The sequence below is a fragment of the Phodopus roborovskii genome, unplaced genomic scaffold, assembly GCF_943737965.1.
Source record: "Phodopus roborovskii unplaced genomic scaffold, PHOROB, whole genome shotgun sequence".
Lineage (NCBI taxonomy): Eukaryota > Metazoa > Chordata > Mammalia > Rodentia > Cricetidae > Phodopus > Phodopus roborovskii.
Genome location: NW_026126558.1, coordinates 18,492,021 through 18,510,204, shown reverse-complemented (window position 1 = coordinate 18,510,204; position 18,184 = coordinate 18,492,021). Strand labels below are relative to the sequence as shown.

General features: G+C 42.8%; 1 protein-coding gene across 1 annotated transcript in view; it reads left to right on the top strand.

The window, feature by feature from the left end:
* The window catches only part of Hydin (HYDIN axonemal central pair apparatus protein), a 343,862-nt gene that overhangs the window by 27,070 nt on the left and 298,608 nt on the right, over nucleotides 1–18,184 (top strand). Inside the window, 4 exon segments of the mRNA XM_051201355.1 lie at nucleotides 2,736–2,893; nucleotides 4,945–5,070; nucleotides 12,343–12,462; nucleotides 15,854–15,988. Of these exon segments, the coding sequence (XP_051057312.1) occupies nucleotides 2,736–2,893; nucleotides 4,945–5,070; nucleotides 12,343–12,462; nucleotides 15,854–15,988 (539 nt within the window).

Below are 18,184 nucleotides of genomic sequence, written 5' to 3'. Positions count from 1 at the left end.
CTTTCAAAGGCAGAATTGCCCTCACTGAATAGAATTTGAAGGATGTCCAGGCTAGTGAAAGATATGAAATGTTTATTACCTACATGATGGAGCTTCCCGAGAGAGCTGAGCAGACCCCAGGCCTTTATGCTCCAGTAGTTCCTTTTATATTAAATCCTTTATAATGTCTCTATTATTTAGCTATTGCTGCATAACAAAGTGTCCAAGTAGTAGTTTAAAACAGTGGGTATTTATTTTCCTCACAGCTACTGTCTTAACAGTTTGGATGGGACACCCCTGAATGCCCCCTATCTGGGTCCCTCCATGCAGTTCCAGGCATGCAGTTGCCTGTACAGTCTAGAAGCCACCGTCAACTCATTCAGCCACTGCCAGGGGGGGTCTCTCAAGACCCATTTTTAAGCACATCTACACTGTTGCTGCAGGCCCAGTTCACAGTAACATTATCTATGCAGGTTTCTGGATTGTCGAACAATATGGTAGACAGTGATCTGAGAGAGGAGTCAGAGGGTACCAGGATAGGTCTGCAGAATAGCACCCTATTACTCAGACTGTGTTTTGCCTTTTGACTACTTGTCCTCACTCTCATTTGCAAGTCCATCTTCTGACATAGAGAAGAGATCGGCTCTCTAGGACTCCAGCACCAGGACTGCTGAGACATTCAGCCTTGCAGACCTAATGGCTGTGGGATTCTTGACTTTCTGGTTGTGAGAGACATTGCTGAACTACCCAAGCTATATCCTGTAAAAAATCAGCCTAATCAATCGCCGTGTTTGTGTGTGTGTGTGTGTGTGTGTGTGTGTGTGTGTGTGTGTGTGTGTGTGTGTGTGTATTCATTCTATTGGTACTGTTCCTTTAGGGAACCCTGACTAATGCAGAAGGGATCTTGCCTGCTGTCTTCCCTGGGTTTTTCCATGAGCAAATGTTTTTCTGTAGCCTCAATAATGTAAGAGCTTAACTTAACCCTTTGGCTTACTTAAAAAACAAAAACAAAAAACAAAAAGCTGTGAGGGGCCTACCTGGTTGCTCACCACTCCCTCTAGTTGCACAGGACTTGCTCTGAGCTCTGGGCTCCTGAGTGGCCATCTCCCTCCACCTGTCTGTCATACTGATGCTCTCCCAGGACCTCACCTGCCCCGAAGAGCTGCTCTCTGACATTTACAAGATCCAAGAGACCTCTGGCTGAGTGCCCCTGGAGACAGAGATGTTTGGGGAGCAGAAGGAGGCATATCGGGAATGCTTCCACCAAAGGCCCAAGAGCAGTCATACCAAGCACACAGCTGGCTGGTGTTTGTTTATATTGTCATGAACGGTCACTAATAGGAAACCAATGCCATGTAAAAGATGTATGTATGATTGTGTGAACTCACTCAAAGGCAAGCTTGAAGGACAGAGACCAGAAAGAATAAAACCTTTTCTGACAGGGGCTGCAGAATTTCAATAACTATCAGGTTTTTGTTTGTTTGTTGTATGTTGGTTTGTTTTATTGGTGAAAATACGAATCCAGACAGCATGGCTGTACTCCTGGACTACCACGAGGATGCTTGACCCCATCTGTGATTTCCTCTAAGAGTGGCTTAGAAAAATGTTAATGAGTTGGCCAATTACCTTGCATCTATCAACCTGTCATCGTAACGGGCTGCTGCCTGTCATCCCTACGATGAGACTGATGTCATTTTGAGCTCTTCATATGTTTTTACCATAATTTGTTTAGAGCAGAGCCATTGTGTTTATATTTTATTTTTTTTAAAGCATGTCATGTAGGCTGTGTGCAAGTGTATTCAAACTAAAAAAAAAAAAATAATTGGGAAGTGATGCCACACTGTTGCCTTAGTTAAGAAGTCACTCTAAAGTCTAGTGATTACTAGATCTGCACAAACTGGCTACCGGCAAAAATGGGCGCCACTGGGTGACTTTATCCAGGTCCACTACCTGAATGAGCAGATGAAATTCATCAAAGAACCGGGTGACCATGCGACCAACTTGCACAAGATGGGAGCCCCCATATCTGATATGGTAGAGTATCTCTTTGACAGGCGCACCCTAGGGCAAGTGATCACAAGAGCCAAGCTGACTTCCTTCCCCAAAACCATGAAGACACAAGGAGAGATGTTATAGCACTTGGGTTTACGAATGACATATTTAGGACTATAAAATTTAAATCCTTCCCAGAACCTTTTTTTGTCCCTCCTTCTCATCTCCTGTTGCTTGTATTTTCTCTTTTTTTCTTTCCTTTTCTTTTCTTTCTTTTTTTTTTTTTTTTCTCTCTGCCCCGCTGTGGAAAGCCGAAGCTCCATGTTTAACCTGTTTGTAGGGTCCTTGAACTTAGTGGATCAAACAACAGATGACACAAGGTCCTTAGTGGGCAGTCTGTTTATGGTGTCTGGAAGTTAAACATGCCAAACTGAGGGAGTGGTTTGTGTGTTCCTTCATGTCATCCCATGTATGAAACAGTTATGAATAATGTATAGCGTGAAGCTAGAGAGATGGCTCAGTGGGTAAGAGCACCGGTTGCTCTTCTATAGGACTCAGGTTCAATTCCCAGCACCTACATGGTGGCTTACAATCACCTGTAACTCTAGTTCCAGGGAATTCAACACCTCTTTTGGCCTCTGTAGGCATCTGTACATGTATAATACACAGGTATACGTCCATGCAAACACCATACATGTTAAATATTATGAATTGTATGCAGTGCATAACTGATATCTGCTCTGAACTCCCCTTCTTATCCTTAGGTGAACAAAGAAAATACCTGAAAATGACAAGTAAGAGGCTTGAGGAGTCCATGGGGGCTGTGCAGAGGGGCCTGGCCAAAGTGATCACAGGGTTGCAGAGCAAAGTCTTGCCACCCATGAGCCCAAAGGTGGTCACGGAGGAAGAAGTGAACCGGATGGTAATGTATCAAGGGATTTCTGTGTAAGATACTTAGTGCAGTATCCTTGGAACAATGCTGGCTTGTTCTTTCAGAGTATCAAAGAATCACTGATTGGTATCACACCAGCCCCTAGCATGTTGGAGTGCACAAATATCTTTCAAAGCTGGAGAAGTTCTTAGTTCTTAAGCTGCATGTATTCTTCAAGGCGCAGGGTTGGCCTGGGTAACCAGTTGGAGTAAGACTTTCTGTCTTAGTCCATTTCCTGTTCCTATGGCAGAATGTCAGAAACTGGACAACTTATAAAGAAAGGAAGTTTGTTTTGGCTTGCAGTTGTGGAGCCTAGGACGTCCAACACTGGATAGCTCTGCCTGGTAATGCCCCTTGCAGCAAGCACCCATGTGTGGGTGGAAGGGAGCTAAAGTTCAAGAGAACCATTAATGCATTCACCAGGGCTCTGACACATGAACTTGGGGGTCACACCTCAATCATGGAACAATGTGAATAGACTTACCAAACTTTTCTGAATGGCAGAGCCACGTGAACTGCCATTCGTGTAGTTCAGTTAACCCCAACTATCAGATTCTCACAGAACTCAGCCTAGTAATCTATTATTCGTGCACTGGCAAGAGTTGTTTTTATAATTTTCAGGACACAGAGCATTAAAACAGAATGACCAGTAGTTTTCTTTTAAAATAAAAATAGGTGTATTCCTAATGAGTGAAAAATGATGTGCTAGGAACTGGATTATGAACCACATGCTGTAAAAAACAGTAATAAAGGAGTCTAGTGCCAGCAATGATACTCCCCGTGTTTTAAACCCAATCTCAAGTTGCATTTAAATTAGAAAAATGGAGTCAGTCATTGCATCTTATGGTGGCTGCTGGCACCCTTTCTATACTAGGCTATGACTTTTTGTTTTTAAGATTTTGTTGGTTTAATTTAAACCACACTATTTTGGGGCTGACACCTCTCAACACTCTGTTACCCTCATCCGTGTTCCCGTCAAAAAGAACTTAAAACCAAGTTGAAAGCTATGTTAACATGAGATGAATCCCCATTTAAATGGGTTCAATTACAGAGATGAGCATTATTGAAGAGTTCTAGACTCTAACCTAAATCAGCTTAATTACCTATCCCAAGCTCTTATAAACAGTCTGCTAATGATCATGCCCTGATTGTGTGTAAAGTAGGCCTGGGACAGTAAGAACTTTCTAGAACAACAACCATAACTGCACAACAGTTGGGGCAGCTAATTCTCTGCTGGACTGCTGGACTGCTGAACTGCTGGACTAGTTTTATTTAAATGGCAAGTTACCTGTTTTTTCTTGAAAGATTGGTAAATAGAGAAGTGTTTTCACTTCTGTTTCAAAGTTTGAAAGTGATCAGCCACAAGATCCACATGTGACCCAAGCTTACAGCTCCTTGTAGATTCGTCACTAATGAGTGACCAGATCACATCTCTGAGATCCTTTTCAGTTTATATCTCCCTTTAGCATGATGTGCTCTGGTTAAACACCCCAGCGCTCTGCTTGCCTGCCTGATCTGTAGGTTCAGAAGCAGAGCTGTCTCCAGCTCCTCAGCTCTGATGTTTGGGAGTGTTTGTGTTGTGTGTGTGTGTGTGTGTGGTGGTGGTGGTGGTGTGTGTGTGTGTGTGTGTGTGTGTGTGTGTGTGTGTGTGTGTGGTGTTATATGTGTGTGGTGTTGTGTGTGTGTCTGTGTGATTTGAATGTGGAGTTATCTTCTCAGAAACCTCTTGTGAGCATGAGTGTTCTGTTCTTTGAACAGATTCCTGTGCAGGTCCTTGACTTATTTTCTTTAGGGTTCCATTGCATGCTTCCTTCAAAACTGTAAGGGAGGGGCTAGTGCCTGTCTCTTTCAGTTGCTGGACAAAGACCTCAGAAGTGCATGGGATTTCTCTTGTATAATTTAGTTACCCTCAATATTTTATGAACTTAGTGACATTCCGCAATTATCCTGAAAGCTGCACATACAAATTATTCATTATTGGTGCTTAGGAGAATGCTTCCTCAGCCTAACCATGTTTGAACTGGGCTCTTGTTGAATTCCAGCTGACACCCTCAGAGTTCCTGAAGGAGATGTCCCTCACTACGGAGCAGAAATTGGCAAGTACACGAATTATATGCCGGCCACAGATCACCGAGCTCTTAGATATGGGAGAAACAACACATCAAAAGGTACATCAAAGTCTGGAGAGATGGCTGTGTGGTTAAGAGGGATTGTGGCTCCTGCAGCAGACCCAGGTTCAGTTCCCACTTCATACAGTTCCCACTGCCTGGAATTTCAGCTCCAGGGGAATCTAGTGCCCTCTTCTGGCCCCTAAAGACATTGCACTCACATGCATACCCTCCTCCCGCCCCCCCTCCCTGAATACATAGGCACATAATTAAAAATCAAAATACAGTCTTTTCTAAAAGCACTACATGCTGAGAATAGACCATATACATGTTCACGACAGCAGATGCTAAATTGAAAGTAGTGTTTCTAGGCCAGGCCATCCCTGACCAGGGCAACTTTGTCACTCTTTTACTATCTGCTGATCTGGTATCACAGAGCTACTACAGTTTATAAGAGCAAACCTTATTTTAAATCACTGCTGACTAATTCTACTCCTTATTTAGTTACTTCTGATCAGTATTTGATACAGTCGTTTACAAGGTAAGAGTAATTCCAAGAATTATATCAGCCAAGCTCAATTAAGTTACCTCCTTCATGTCGGAAGCCATTCTTCCTCCCTGAACTGCCCACGAGTGAGGAAGAGAGAGAAGGAAAGTAGGCATTTTATGTCTGGTTTTGATCCATTTCCAGAAAAAAAAGAAAGAAAAATGGTGTTTCATGTTTCTGTATTCTAGTGTAGACTACATGTCCTTGGCTTTAGGGACAAATACTTATAAAAAAGAAGGACTTGGAACCAGAGAGATGGCCCAGCAGTTAAGAATACTGGTTTATTTTGCAGAAACAGCTTCCGTTCCTGGCACCCATGTGGTGACTCCTAACAGCCTACGGTTGTAGGGATCCAGTGCCCTCTTCTGACCTCTGCAGACAACTTCACACACATGGTACACAAACATCTATGCAGCCAAAACACTCACACACATAAAATGAAAACTAATAAATGTTTCTAAGTGTCTTATTTCCTACTTGTTAGTCTCTTAAGTCATATGCCTCATTTTTCTGCATAAATTGTGATATGAATCTCCACTAATGGGGTGAGTGCAGGTAGGGCCCCTGGAAGGGGTTCCCAGCATTCCTGAGCTATCTGAGCTACATTCCACATGGGAGCAGATCTCTCAAGCTGTTGCTCTTGCTGCCTAGGACCTACAAACCACACTTTTTTTTTTATAGTATTACCATCTTTATTTGATGTTGACATCTATTTCCCTAACAAACACCCTTCACATTTGAGTAGGAATAGTTTCCTGAGCTAACTCCCTCTCATCATGGTTTGTTTCCTCTTTTCTGAGGGACTGGCAGAGCAGGCCCGTGTTGGCTGGCAAGTTTAACAAATCCCATTTTAGTGCCTTGAAGGATGAGAAAGTCCGGGCTCCTTGCATCCCTTCCCACTACCCCACATCACCGGGTAGTTGCCATTTGTGCTCTGGGGTTTGAATGATTTCTCTCTCTTTTGGGGACCCTTGGCCTCCATTAATCCCTCCTAGACAAACAGAACTTGGCTGTATGTATTTCATAATGTTTGTATATTGCCTTTTAACTTAACTGCAGCTTTCTCTCCCTCACATTCTAGAGTTGTGCGTTTTCCCCCTAACAAGTCTAAGGATATTTTCCTTCATGATTTTCTGTCATTAACTGATGTTCACAGAAGTTGTTTGGAAAGCCAGCTCACCCCTCACCCCACAAACAAGCTAACATTGCAGTCTGCACGCTCAGATTGTGATTTCTTCATTCATGCTCAGTATTTTACTTAGACACGACTTGAGTTTCTCCCATGTCACTGTGTTCTTGTTTTATCTGCAGGAAGTTTATGTCTTAAAATCTGAACCATTTTTCGTGTTCTTCTGAGTTTTTCCTTGAGGAGCATCAATTATGGATGTGTTGGGCCTTCCTTGTCTGCCCCTCTGCTTCTGGCATCTCCTCTGTAACCCACTTTAACTTTGTGTTCATCTGTTTCATTGGAACGACACTGTGTCCCTTCCTTTGCATTATGTGTCTGTCTCTCTTAAGTCCAGTCCAGCAGACTCTGGTCATCTCGGGTCATTTGAAGCCATGTCTCTTTTCTGAATCCTGTAATCCATTGGCGCCTGAGTGATCACACCAATTGTGTTTTTCTGACTTTATTTGTGGGATCTTTCTTCTTTACCTGAAACTCACCATTCTCTCCTAAATTCATTCTTAGATCAGGGCATCCTAAATATTGTTTCTTGACCCCTTTTTGTCTGAGAAAATGTTAAGTGACAGTGGTTATATAGGTATAGAAGACAGGTGGGCAAAACAGGTCTGGGGAAATGGATCAGTGGGTAACATACTTGCTGAGCAAATGTGAGGACCTGAGTTCTAATCCCCAGAACTTATGTTAAGGCGGTATGGTATCATGTCTGTATTCGCAATGTTCCTACTGCGAGGTGGGAGGAGAGATAGGAAGATCCCAGGCCTGTAGACCAACTAGCCTGGTGTGTACATCAGCAAACAAGAGGTTCTCTCTGCTGAAACAAGGTGGGAGATAAGAACTGACACCCCAGAATTTCTTCCAACTTCTACACATGTCCCATGAATATGCACTGAACTCTCATACACACGCAGACACAGACACAGATATGCACAAGGAGACACACATGTATACACTATGTACATACAAAAAATTAAAAATAAAAAGCTTTCAGAAGAGATAAGCATATAAAGCAAAATCTGATAATAAATGATAAAGAATGGATTTTTGAAACAGTTCTTTGCCATTTTATCATTTACTTTGATTTTTTATTGCATTTTATTTACTGTATGTGTACATGTACATGCACAATACCATGGCATGTATGTGGAGGTCAGAGGTCAACCAGTGGGAGTCAGTTCTGTCCTTCCACCATGTGGACCCCAGGTCCTCAGGCTTGGTAGCAAATGCCTTTACCCGCTAAGCTATCTTGCTGGCCCCCAATTTTAATTATTTATTAAATATGGAAGCACATTTACATACTAATGGGATGGATGTGCTTGTTTAGTTTTCATTAAGAATTAATCTTGGTTAGACCCACTGCAGGATGGAGAGGATCATCAACATTTCCCAGAATTGATTGATATTTTGTTGTCATAATCCTCAGTGCAGAGAATCCTCAGTGCAGAGTATGAAGCACGAGATGACAGAAGCCTGTTTAGGGCCATTCAGAAATGGTTAGAAATGCTATCTGAATTCCAAGCCAAAATTCCTTTATCTGTTTTTTAAAAAATGAAACTCAAATCATCAATGGAAGCAAGAGATTTTAAAATCACACTTTCCAGTCCAGACATGCACTGATTTGACAGTTCCAAGCTGAGCAGTGATTGCGGAACAGTATTAAAGGTCTTCCTTTTCTGCAAGTAACCATTTCTATAGTGTCCCATATGTAAAGTGTCACATATCTAGGAAAGGCACTGCAGTTCGCAGCATAGAATAATCCTGAACTCGAGCTGCAGAGTTTCAGGCAGCCTTAGCTGCCATGGCATGCTGCAACAGCAACCACAGTGTGATGTGTGCATCCGTCTCATTAGTATGCATGGTGATTAGAGCCCAGGCTGAAGTAGAGTCATGAGGTGCAGCATAGGATCTCACTGCCAGAGACACCTAAGGTTCATTATGCATTTGACTGTGAACTAATTTTGGGCCATGCATTCAGAAAACTTTTACTGTTCACAAGTTTTTATTTATTTTTTTATGACCCCTTACATTCAATTATGTGACCCCCACATGAGGATATGGTCCACAGGTTAAGATGCTGTGCCTTAGGTGACCTTTTCAAGGAGAATGGCATCTTGGGTCCTCTTATCTCTTCTGTTATCTATGTATTTAATGTTGGCAGTGCTGGGAAGGTGCATGGAATGCCTCATGTCTAGGCAACTGCTTTTCCGCTGAACCACACCCCCAGCCCACATTTTTGATGCTACCTTCACATTTATATCTTATGCTACATATCAGTCCCCTGAACTCTGGATCATATATTCAGCTCCATGTACAGCTGACAACTCAAACTTGATATGTTGGAGATCAAAATGCAGAGTTGTGTTCTGTCTCAAAAAGCCTCCTGCAGATAGTAATCCCATTTATCTTGTTTTCAGGACTGCACTCCAGAGTTATCTCTGATCTTTCTCTCTCTCTCAAAATCCAGCAGAGAGTGCTATAAACTCCTTGACTTTCACAAATATATCTTCAGTCAAGCCATTTTCACCACCTCCTCAACCATCAGCCAGTCTCCAGCATAGAGACTACCCAAATAGCAATCATGGAAACAGGGTCTCATTCTGTATTCGAGAGCTAAGGAGATGGCTCACTGGGCAAAGTGCTTGCTGTGGAAAAAGCATGAGGACCTGAATTTAGAGCCCTAGCACTCATGTAAAAGCTAGCAACAGCAGCATGCATCTATAACCCGAGCCGAGGAGGCAGAGACAAGTGGATGAATGGAGCTCCCCAGCCTGACATTCTACCCATTCAGTCCATCTTCAGTAAGAGACTCCAGAAAGTGTTAGAGGAAGACACTCAACATTGACCCCTGTCCTTCACACCTGCATACACATATGTGCATACAAACACATTCACTCCAGGATATACACAAAATTAAAAATTCTTCATTTGTCTCTTCTTTTCTTCTTTCTCAAGTAGTGTGTGTGTGTGTGTGTGTGTGTGTGTGTGTGTGTGTGTGTGTGTGTGTGTGTTGGCTCCATTTATCATTATGACTGTTACTGCTACCCATCTTTGAAGGAAGACAATCTACTTGGGCTTGCTGTTTTGTCTGTTAATGTTGAGTGATGTCCTTAATTGGTAAGGCTTCTCAATACTCAGTGAAGTGTTATGAAGCATGTAAAGCTTATGAATATTTTTTGGAAGGAGGATAGCTTGCTTTATTAAAAACTTGTGCATTGTACCTGTGTATTTGTATATATTTGAGTGTAAGCCTATCTGCTGGATTCTTGAAAGGTTACTTATGTTCATTTCCAGTCATTACCTCTCCCTCTTCCTGCAAAAGATTACTAACTACTCTTCACTTTGTAGGTTAGCTTTTCCTATATGTAAGTGGAACATGACAAGATGTGCTCTTTTATTTCTGGCTGGGTTCCCTCATATCATGAATTTGGTCATTGTTCTGATAAAAAGCAAACGCCCAGTGAAACTCATAGCAGCATAGGATGTCAGGACTGTTCCCATCTCCAGTCTGATGTGAGGTGTCCAGCTAGTACACACATCCCACAGGCAAGCAAGTTCTTACTAGTATTGTCTTCATGGTCCAAGTTCATTTAGGTAGACCAGACAGTTTCCCTTTCATCATTCACCTCTCCTTCCCCGTATCTGAAGATCTAAGATAGATTTCTCCCTGTATGAGAATACCCTTCAGTGTTTTCCTTTGGACATGGTTAAAGTTGTAAATTTGATCCTTCCTAAATGCTTCTGTTTGAGCTTCTTTGTTGGGGAGAGAGTATTTTTTTTTCTGTGAAAGGTTTTGCTTGGTTGGTTGCTTGGCTGGTTGGCTGGTTGGGACTTGTTTCCTTGGGGTTTAAATGACATTATTTTCACACTTTTTACCCCTGCTAATTATGTGGAGCAGTCAACGCTTTTTTGTTTCTTGGCTATAAACTACACTCTCTTTTTCCTGTTACCATCTCTTGCACATTTCTGTCTCTGTTTCTAATGTATTTATAATTATCTACCTAGGTGTGGATTTCTTTTGAATGCTACCGGAGTTCATAAAGCTTCCTGCATGTTTGTATGGGCTTGATCATCAGCTATAGAAACTCCTCTGCCATTGTTCTAGCAACAAGGCCTCCTCCAACCCCTGCGGCCCCAAATGGGCACATTCCAGGCCTTTCTATACATCAGCTGCCCAGTTGACTTCTCGGCCTGTCTCCTTGGTCTGAATGTTCTTCTGCCCTACCTCCATCAGCAACACTTCAGCTGTAACTCACCTGCAATTGAACACAGACACACCCCTGAGTCCCTGCCTCCCATTGTCGTGTGCACTGTAGAGTTGCATTTACTTTCTTACCGTTTCTACCTCCGCTGAATCCCGAGCTTTGCATTTCAGAGAGTGGTCCATGCTGCTGCTTCTGCCACCTCTTGTTTATGCTGGCTTTTTGTGCTGACACACTGTTTTCTCATGTTCATGGCTGGTTTATATAATTACAATCTGCAGGGGACTTTTGGGTTTCTTGTTTGTTTGTTTTGTTTTTTGGGTTTGTTTGTTTGTTTGCATCTTAAAAAGCATTCTTGGTTGTAAGCTATAAACGTTTACAATTGGAAAGTTGCATAAATTATCCAAATCATGTGGTGACTCTCTCTTCTTATAGAGAGGACCTGGTTGCTGGTGCCAGACTCCCCTGAACACTGACTGAGGGACCCTAGTTCATCCTTACTCTGTGGTGCATCCAACCATATATGAAGAGAGTAAAGCCCGACAGAGTCCCTACCCTTCCTAGACAAGCTCAGGAATACCAGTCTTTGTCTCACTAGCATTGCTGTAGATTCAAGAGTTGTGTACATATATTAGCCCCCCAGTTTAAGGCATGGAGACAGACAAGCCAACTGTCTCTGTCCCCCTGTGCTCTCCATGCCCATTCATCCACTTTCTCGTGGAGCACAGCCAACAATTCCTTGTAATATTGTTAGCAGTGCAATGTGCAGATATTTGTTGATAGAGCTCTTGAGTTATTATCATAGGCTAGCTGGGTCAAATGACCCCATTTACCATGGCCTTTTAGTGTGTGTACATCATATATATGTGTGTGTGTGCACGCATGCCTGTGTGTATGCATATGTGTGTGCTTATGTGTGCATGCCTATGCCTGTATGCACATATAGAGCATGGGCCCAAGGTTAGCCCTGGGTGCTGTTTCTGAGGGGCCATCCACCTTGTTTTTTGAGGTTCTCTTATTGGAATCTGGAACTAGCTTATTAGGCTATGCTGGATGATGGCCAGGGTGCCCCCAGGGATCCACCTACCTCTGCCTCCCCTGTCTTGGGATTACAGGTATGCCCTGCCATGCCTGGCTTATTATGTGGGTTCAGGAGATCAGAACTCATGTTCATGCTTATGCTGTAAGTTCTATACTAGACTGAGCCTGCTCCCAAATTTTCTATCTTCTTTTGTGGTGAAGTTAATGGAAACAATTTCTCTCATTTGAACTATTGTTATGGTAGCTTCCCCTTTTATGTGACCCCTGTGTTCTTTATTCTAAATAATCAGAGCTTTGCATTATTTACCCCAATCATCTTAACCATTGTTCACAGTATGAGTAACTTTCTCTTTCAATTGCAGTATTCTGGAGTTGACTTGGATCAGGCCTTATTCCAGCCCTTTCCATCAGAAATCATATTCCAGAACTATGCTCCCTGCGAAGTCTATGAAGTCCCATTGGTTTTAAGAAACAATGACAAAGTGAGTATGTTTGTTGGTATAGGTGAACTTTCCCAAGATACTGGAGGAGAGGTTCAGTAGACTGGGATCCTGAAGGGTCTTAGATATACTTTTTAATTTGATAAGTAAAGTAAATTTGGTAAGGGAAGTAATAAGCAAGCATGCTCTTTGACTGCAAGTTTCAGGAACACAAGGCTAGGTCTGATTGATGCTATCTATATACTCCTGTGCAGTGCCCAACAGATGGCAAACTCCCAACATGTGCTCTAACTTCCCCTTTTTAAGATGTATTTATTCTTATTCTATGTATGTGGGTATTTTGCCTGCATGTATGTATGTGCATCACAGGTGTACAGTGCCAACAGAGGCCTTGAAGTGGGTGGCAGATACCCTGGACTGGAGTTACAAATGGTTGTGAGTCACTATGTGTGCACTTTGACTCAAACCCTGGTCCTCTGGAAGAGCAGCCTGTACTCATAACTACTGAACCATCTCTTCAGCCACATGCCCCAACTTCCTGATGTATAAGTGTGGATTTAATGAATGGCATGGAGTTCTTGTTTCTGACCATCTAGGCTAGGTTTTCATTAAGAATAAATAGTTACTATGAATGAATATATACTCTGCATTGCAGACACCATTATCCCATTTCAAGCTATTATCTGCTCAGATGAATAGCAAGTATGAGCATTTATACTTATATTCTGCAAATTATTCTTCTAAATAACTTCTCTTCTATCACTTGTGATTCTCTCCCATTTTGTGGTTTTCTCCCTGTTATATGAAATGGCTTTCAGACATTGTCTCAATATCCATGCTATGCACCTATGCTCCTTTGTGATTGCAAATGAGGATTTCTCCCCCAGCCTTATGCCTTTTTCTTTAGACATGAACTAGGGTTTGTTTCAAAGAAAAGAATTCAATGCCAGAGGATTTCCTTGACATCTGACAGTAATACAAGAAGGGTATGTGGAAGCTTCAAGCATAGTTAAGCGCAAAAATAAACAGATGGTGTGTGAAGGGAGAGTATCTCAGCAACACCAAACTCCAAGGGAAAGACAAATAGGAATCCATGAAAAAAGTTGAGTGACAAGAAAAATGAGGGAATAAATCTGTGCAGGAACCCAAAGCAAGTGGGAAGACCTGAAGCTGTATTCATGCAGTAACTCATTAAAGGGCTCAGTGATGCCTTTCGGAGATCAATAGGGTGATTTAGTGCCAGCAAAGCCAGACTCTGGAGACAGTAGGACATTTAGAGTTTGGCTTTCTTTGTTTGTTTCTGGCTGCAGTGCCTTTAGCAATAGAAGCTCAGGACAGAAGGTAAGGGTAAGCAGAGCGATGAGAAAGAACCGAAGGTGCCCAGGGCCATGTCCCTAGGCCTCAAGAAGAGTCACATCCTGCAGACATGGGGCTGCCAACAGGTTCATTTGCTCATTTAGAATTCTCTTTTCTCCTCTTATGACTGTTTCACACTTGTTAGGTATTACTGGACTGATGGGAGATGTCATTCTGTAAATATGTTTCTCTTTTGGTTAATGAATAAAGCACTGTTGGCCTGTTACTAGTTTCTTATCGGCTAGCTCTGTCTTAAATATTAACTCATTTCTATTAATCTAAGTACTTCCACGTGGTCTTATCTTACTGGAGAGAGGGGCTGGTGTTCCTGCTCCATCCTCTATCTTCAGTCTCCTCCCTACTACTTCCTCTCTCCTCCTAATCTCATAGTCCCACCCATCTTGCTTTCCTATTGGCCAACAGTGCTTCATTCATTAACCAATAAGAGAAACATATTTACAGAATGACATCTCCCATCACTGGACTAGTATGGATAGAGTAGGCCTAGTCTCTCTAGGTCCTTTGGCAATTCCTCCCGACTCTAAACAAGAAGTGGTGATCAGTGCGTATGTATGAGGAGGTCAGGGCAAGGGAAATGTATAAGTTTCATCTTCCAAAGGGCACAGTTTTCATGAGTAACCCAACACCTCTTGGGTGAGATTCAACCAAAGTATTGACTTCATGAAAAGTCCTCAACCAGGGAAAGTACAATTATCAATAAGCAGATAGCTTGCTCTGGGCTAGACAGGTGTATTCTCACATGAGTTATGCCAGGCTGTGTGCTGAGAGGCAGATATAAGCTCTCTTCTCTCCTTCCTGACATTAAAGTGCCCATGGAGACCAGAGGTGTTGGATGCTCCTGAATCTGGAGTTACAGTCAATTGTGAACCACTCAACATGGGTGCTGGAAACTGAGCATGTATTCACCATGGGTGCTAGTAACTAAGCATGTATTCACCGTGGGTCCTTGTAACTGAGCATGTATTCACCGTGGGTGCTGGAAACTGAGCATGTTTTCTTAAGCACTGAGCCATCTTCTCCCTGGCCACATTTATGCTATCAATAAAGAAAGCACAACATACATGCTGTTCTTTCCTGTCTGAAATGTGCTCCCTGTGTGCTCTCTCTCTCCCTCTCTCTCTCTACCCTTTCTGTGTTTCTTTATAAATATAGCTTTTTGCGGCCATGGGAGTTGTTTTGTCCCCCTTTTTTTTAACTAGTTAAATTGTACTTAACTTTCTCCTACTATTTTCAGTCATTAAAAAAATCTTTGGCAGACAAGGTGGCACACACCTGCCATCCCATTACTCACAAGTCTAAGGCAGGAGGATTGTATGAGGCTGTCCTGAGTTCCATAGGAAGACCTTGTCTGAAACACCAGAAAATCCAAACAAACCATCTACTGGTGTTTTTGTGTGCAGAACCTCTACCCCGGCCACTCCCATTTGCTTCGTGGATCTGGAATAGAGCTACAAAGCTCTGGGCAAGAGCAGAGAGCAGAGGCTAAGACCTTAGGAGAACAAGACTGAAGCTGTCCTGAGATCGGCTGAGGGTTATCCATCTGTGTTTAGTTCTTACTTCTTGGTGATGTTCCCATGAAGAGGGTGGGAGGAATCAGGTTGCCTCCCAATACCCATTTCTTGGTGGAGCTGTCCCACCTTCCTTTTATGAGGCCTGGGAATTGTGGTAAAACTCAAAAGCCATCACGGCCCAGAAATGGTCCCAAGAGCACCGTGGGATGTCTTTTCCTGGAGCACTTTCCAAATGCCGTGTGAAGGAGCAGATGACCTTTTTCGAAGATAACCATTCCAAACTATAAAGCAAAGACTTTGAATACTAACAAAAATGAATAATAATAATGTCAGTAAAAGTAGAATCTGGATGTCTTGAAGACTGACAGTCAGAGCCCTTAGGATAAAGGTAGACCCCACCATTTCCCTTTCAGTTGAAGCAACTGAAATCCGGATCAAGGCCACATGGAGTGGCTGGAAGCTTTACTGTGTTCCAGTCTGACACTTGTGCTTTTCTTCTGCCTTCCTCTCATTCATAGTGTCACCATCATGTGTTTCCCCCGCAGATCCCAAGGATGGTAAAAGTTGTTGAAGAAAGCTCACCCTACTTTAAAATCATCAGCCCCAAAGACATCGGCCACAAGGTAGCCCCAGGGGTGCCCTCTATATTCCGAATCCTCTTCACTCCAGAGGAGAACAAGGTAATGACAACACTGGAAAGAAACAATTGAAAATGTGTCTCTAGCACTTCGTGGTCCAACTCTGAACACTCACGGGACTGACGTTGTTCATGGTAGTGTTGGTGGCATTAGAAGTGGGCTGTGGTGGTGCTAAGAGTCTCATTGGTGGGTCTCGATATTGGTAGTAGAACATTGCTGTTGATGGTAGTTGTATTAGTGTAGGTTTTGTCACTGGTTTTATTATTGTGATGGAATGGAGTACCTAAGGGTGGGAGTGTGTGAAGAAGAGACTTGTCTACCTCTCTGTCTTAGAGGCTAACTGTAGGCTGAGTTTTTCTGTGTCCCGACAGTTGCTCCCAAATAACCACTCAAAAACTTAATATTAATTATAAATGCGCAGACAATAGCTTAAGCTTATTTTTGAAGTAGCTCTCATAACTTAAATTAAACCATTTATATGAATCTATATGCTACCCACAGGCTCATTTACCTAATCTATGAACTTCCCATGTTGCTTCTTCTGTGTCTGGCTCTCCACTCCCATGACTCCCTAATTCTGCTCCTTCTTCCCAGCATTCTCTCTGCCCTGAAAATTCTGCCTGGCTATCGGCCAATCAGCATTATATTAACACATTTTCATAGTGTATAGAGGATTATTTCATAGCAGCTGACACTCCAAACAGCACAGCTCTAACTCTAGCAAGTCCCACCCACTACCTAGCTGAGCCACCTCATGGTGGATGGCATCATCTGCAAAGGAGAGATGTGGAGTGATACAGGAAGCTAGAACTTACAGAAGGACCAGCAATGACCCCCCCCCCCCCCGCCAGTCTCCACCTCCCAAAGGGATACCATATCCCAATACCATCATGCTGAAGACCAACCTCCCACCCATGAACCCCAGAGGACAAGCTGTGAATAACACATAGCAGCAGAGCTTGTGTTGGTGGTACTGTAGACATCGTTGTTATTAGATATGGTGGGATGGGAGGAGAAAGAAAGGTAGACAGGAGGGAGGGGTGCCATGCTACTGTCAATAAGCAAAGAATTGTCAGATGTTGAGGGTGTCCTTGATTCCTAAGTTACTAGTCTGAAGAAGCCCAAAACTCCCTGCTAGCCTGGACCCAGCAGGATTATGCCATATACAGCAGGCCACTAGTAAAGAAATGTGTGGTCTGGATGCAGTGAACTGGAGAAAGGATAAAGACTATGGCTTTAGATGTTTAGGACACCAGTGGGTTGTGTATCTTTCCTCCCAGAAGTCTAACCTATTCTGGAAGGAGACCTAAATTCAAATATTGATCACAGTTAACCTCAATCAGAGCAAAAACATAGCCAGGGCTCCAGGCTGAAATGGAGTCGACTGATCCCCACTGTCTAGCAGATAACTGCTTCTCCATTTAAAGGGCAGTAAAGTCTCTCTCAGCCACAACCCAAAAAGGAGCAGCTAGGAGCAGAGCCCTGCCTGGCCAGCCAAACCCTGCCTACATATGAACAGCCCAAAGCTAAGGCCTGTTTTCCTCAGCACTACCTGCAGGCTTTCCTAGGTCATAGGAATCCCAGTTCTGGAGGATGAGACATGTAGATTGCAGCATGCCACATTTAACAAGCTCACCCCCTTTCAACTGGATCGTTAGCACCCATGTATATTAGCACATTGAAGATGACAATGCAATTTGCCTTCTTCCCTGTCATCTATTGACTGGCTTCCTGGGCATGGCAGTTGCTAAGAATGCCAAATGCCTAGATAACAGGTGCAGTTGATTCACCTCGACTTTCCCCATCTCCTCCCACACAGACGTTAAAAAAAATACTGGATGTGTTATTAGTCTAGTAATACCAGTTGCATACATCATGCACCATGGAAGTATAATAGTCAGTGTTTTTATCAAATAGCACCATGGAATTCTGGAGACTGTCATTTATTTTCTTGACCTCTTAAATTATAATCTTTATTATTAAATTGAGCTAGGGAAATATGAAGGTTTGGTGAGAAGGCAGCACAGCATATTGACTTAGATTCGAGAGAGCATGTTTGTACAGTGTGGCAGTGTTGAGGATGTCACAGGGTTTGGAGGAGGGAATGCAGGATGGAGTCTTAATAATCATGTTTAGATGGAACAAGAATGAAAGCACATTAATTATGGTGGTGAGTATACTGGCATTTGTTTTCTCTGTGTAGGTTTTTAGGGAAAGTATCCAATTAGCTGTCAAAAT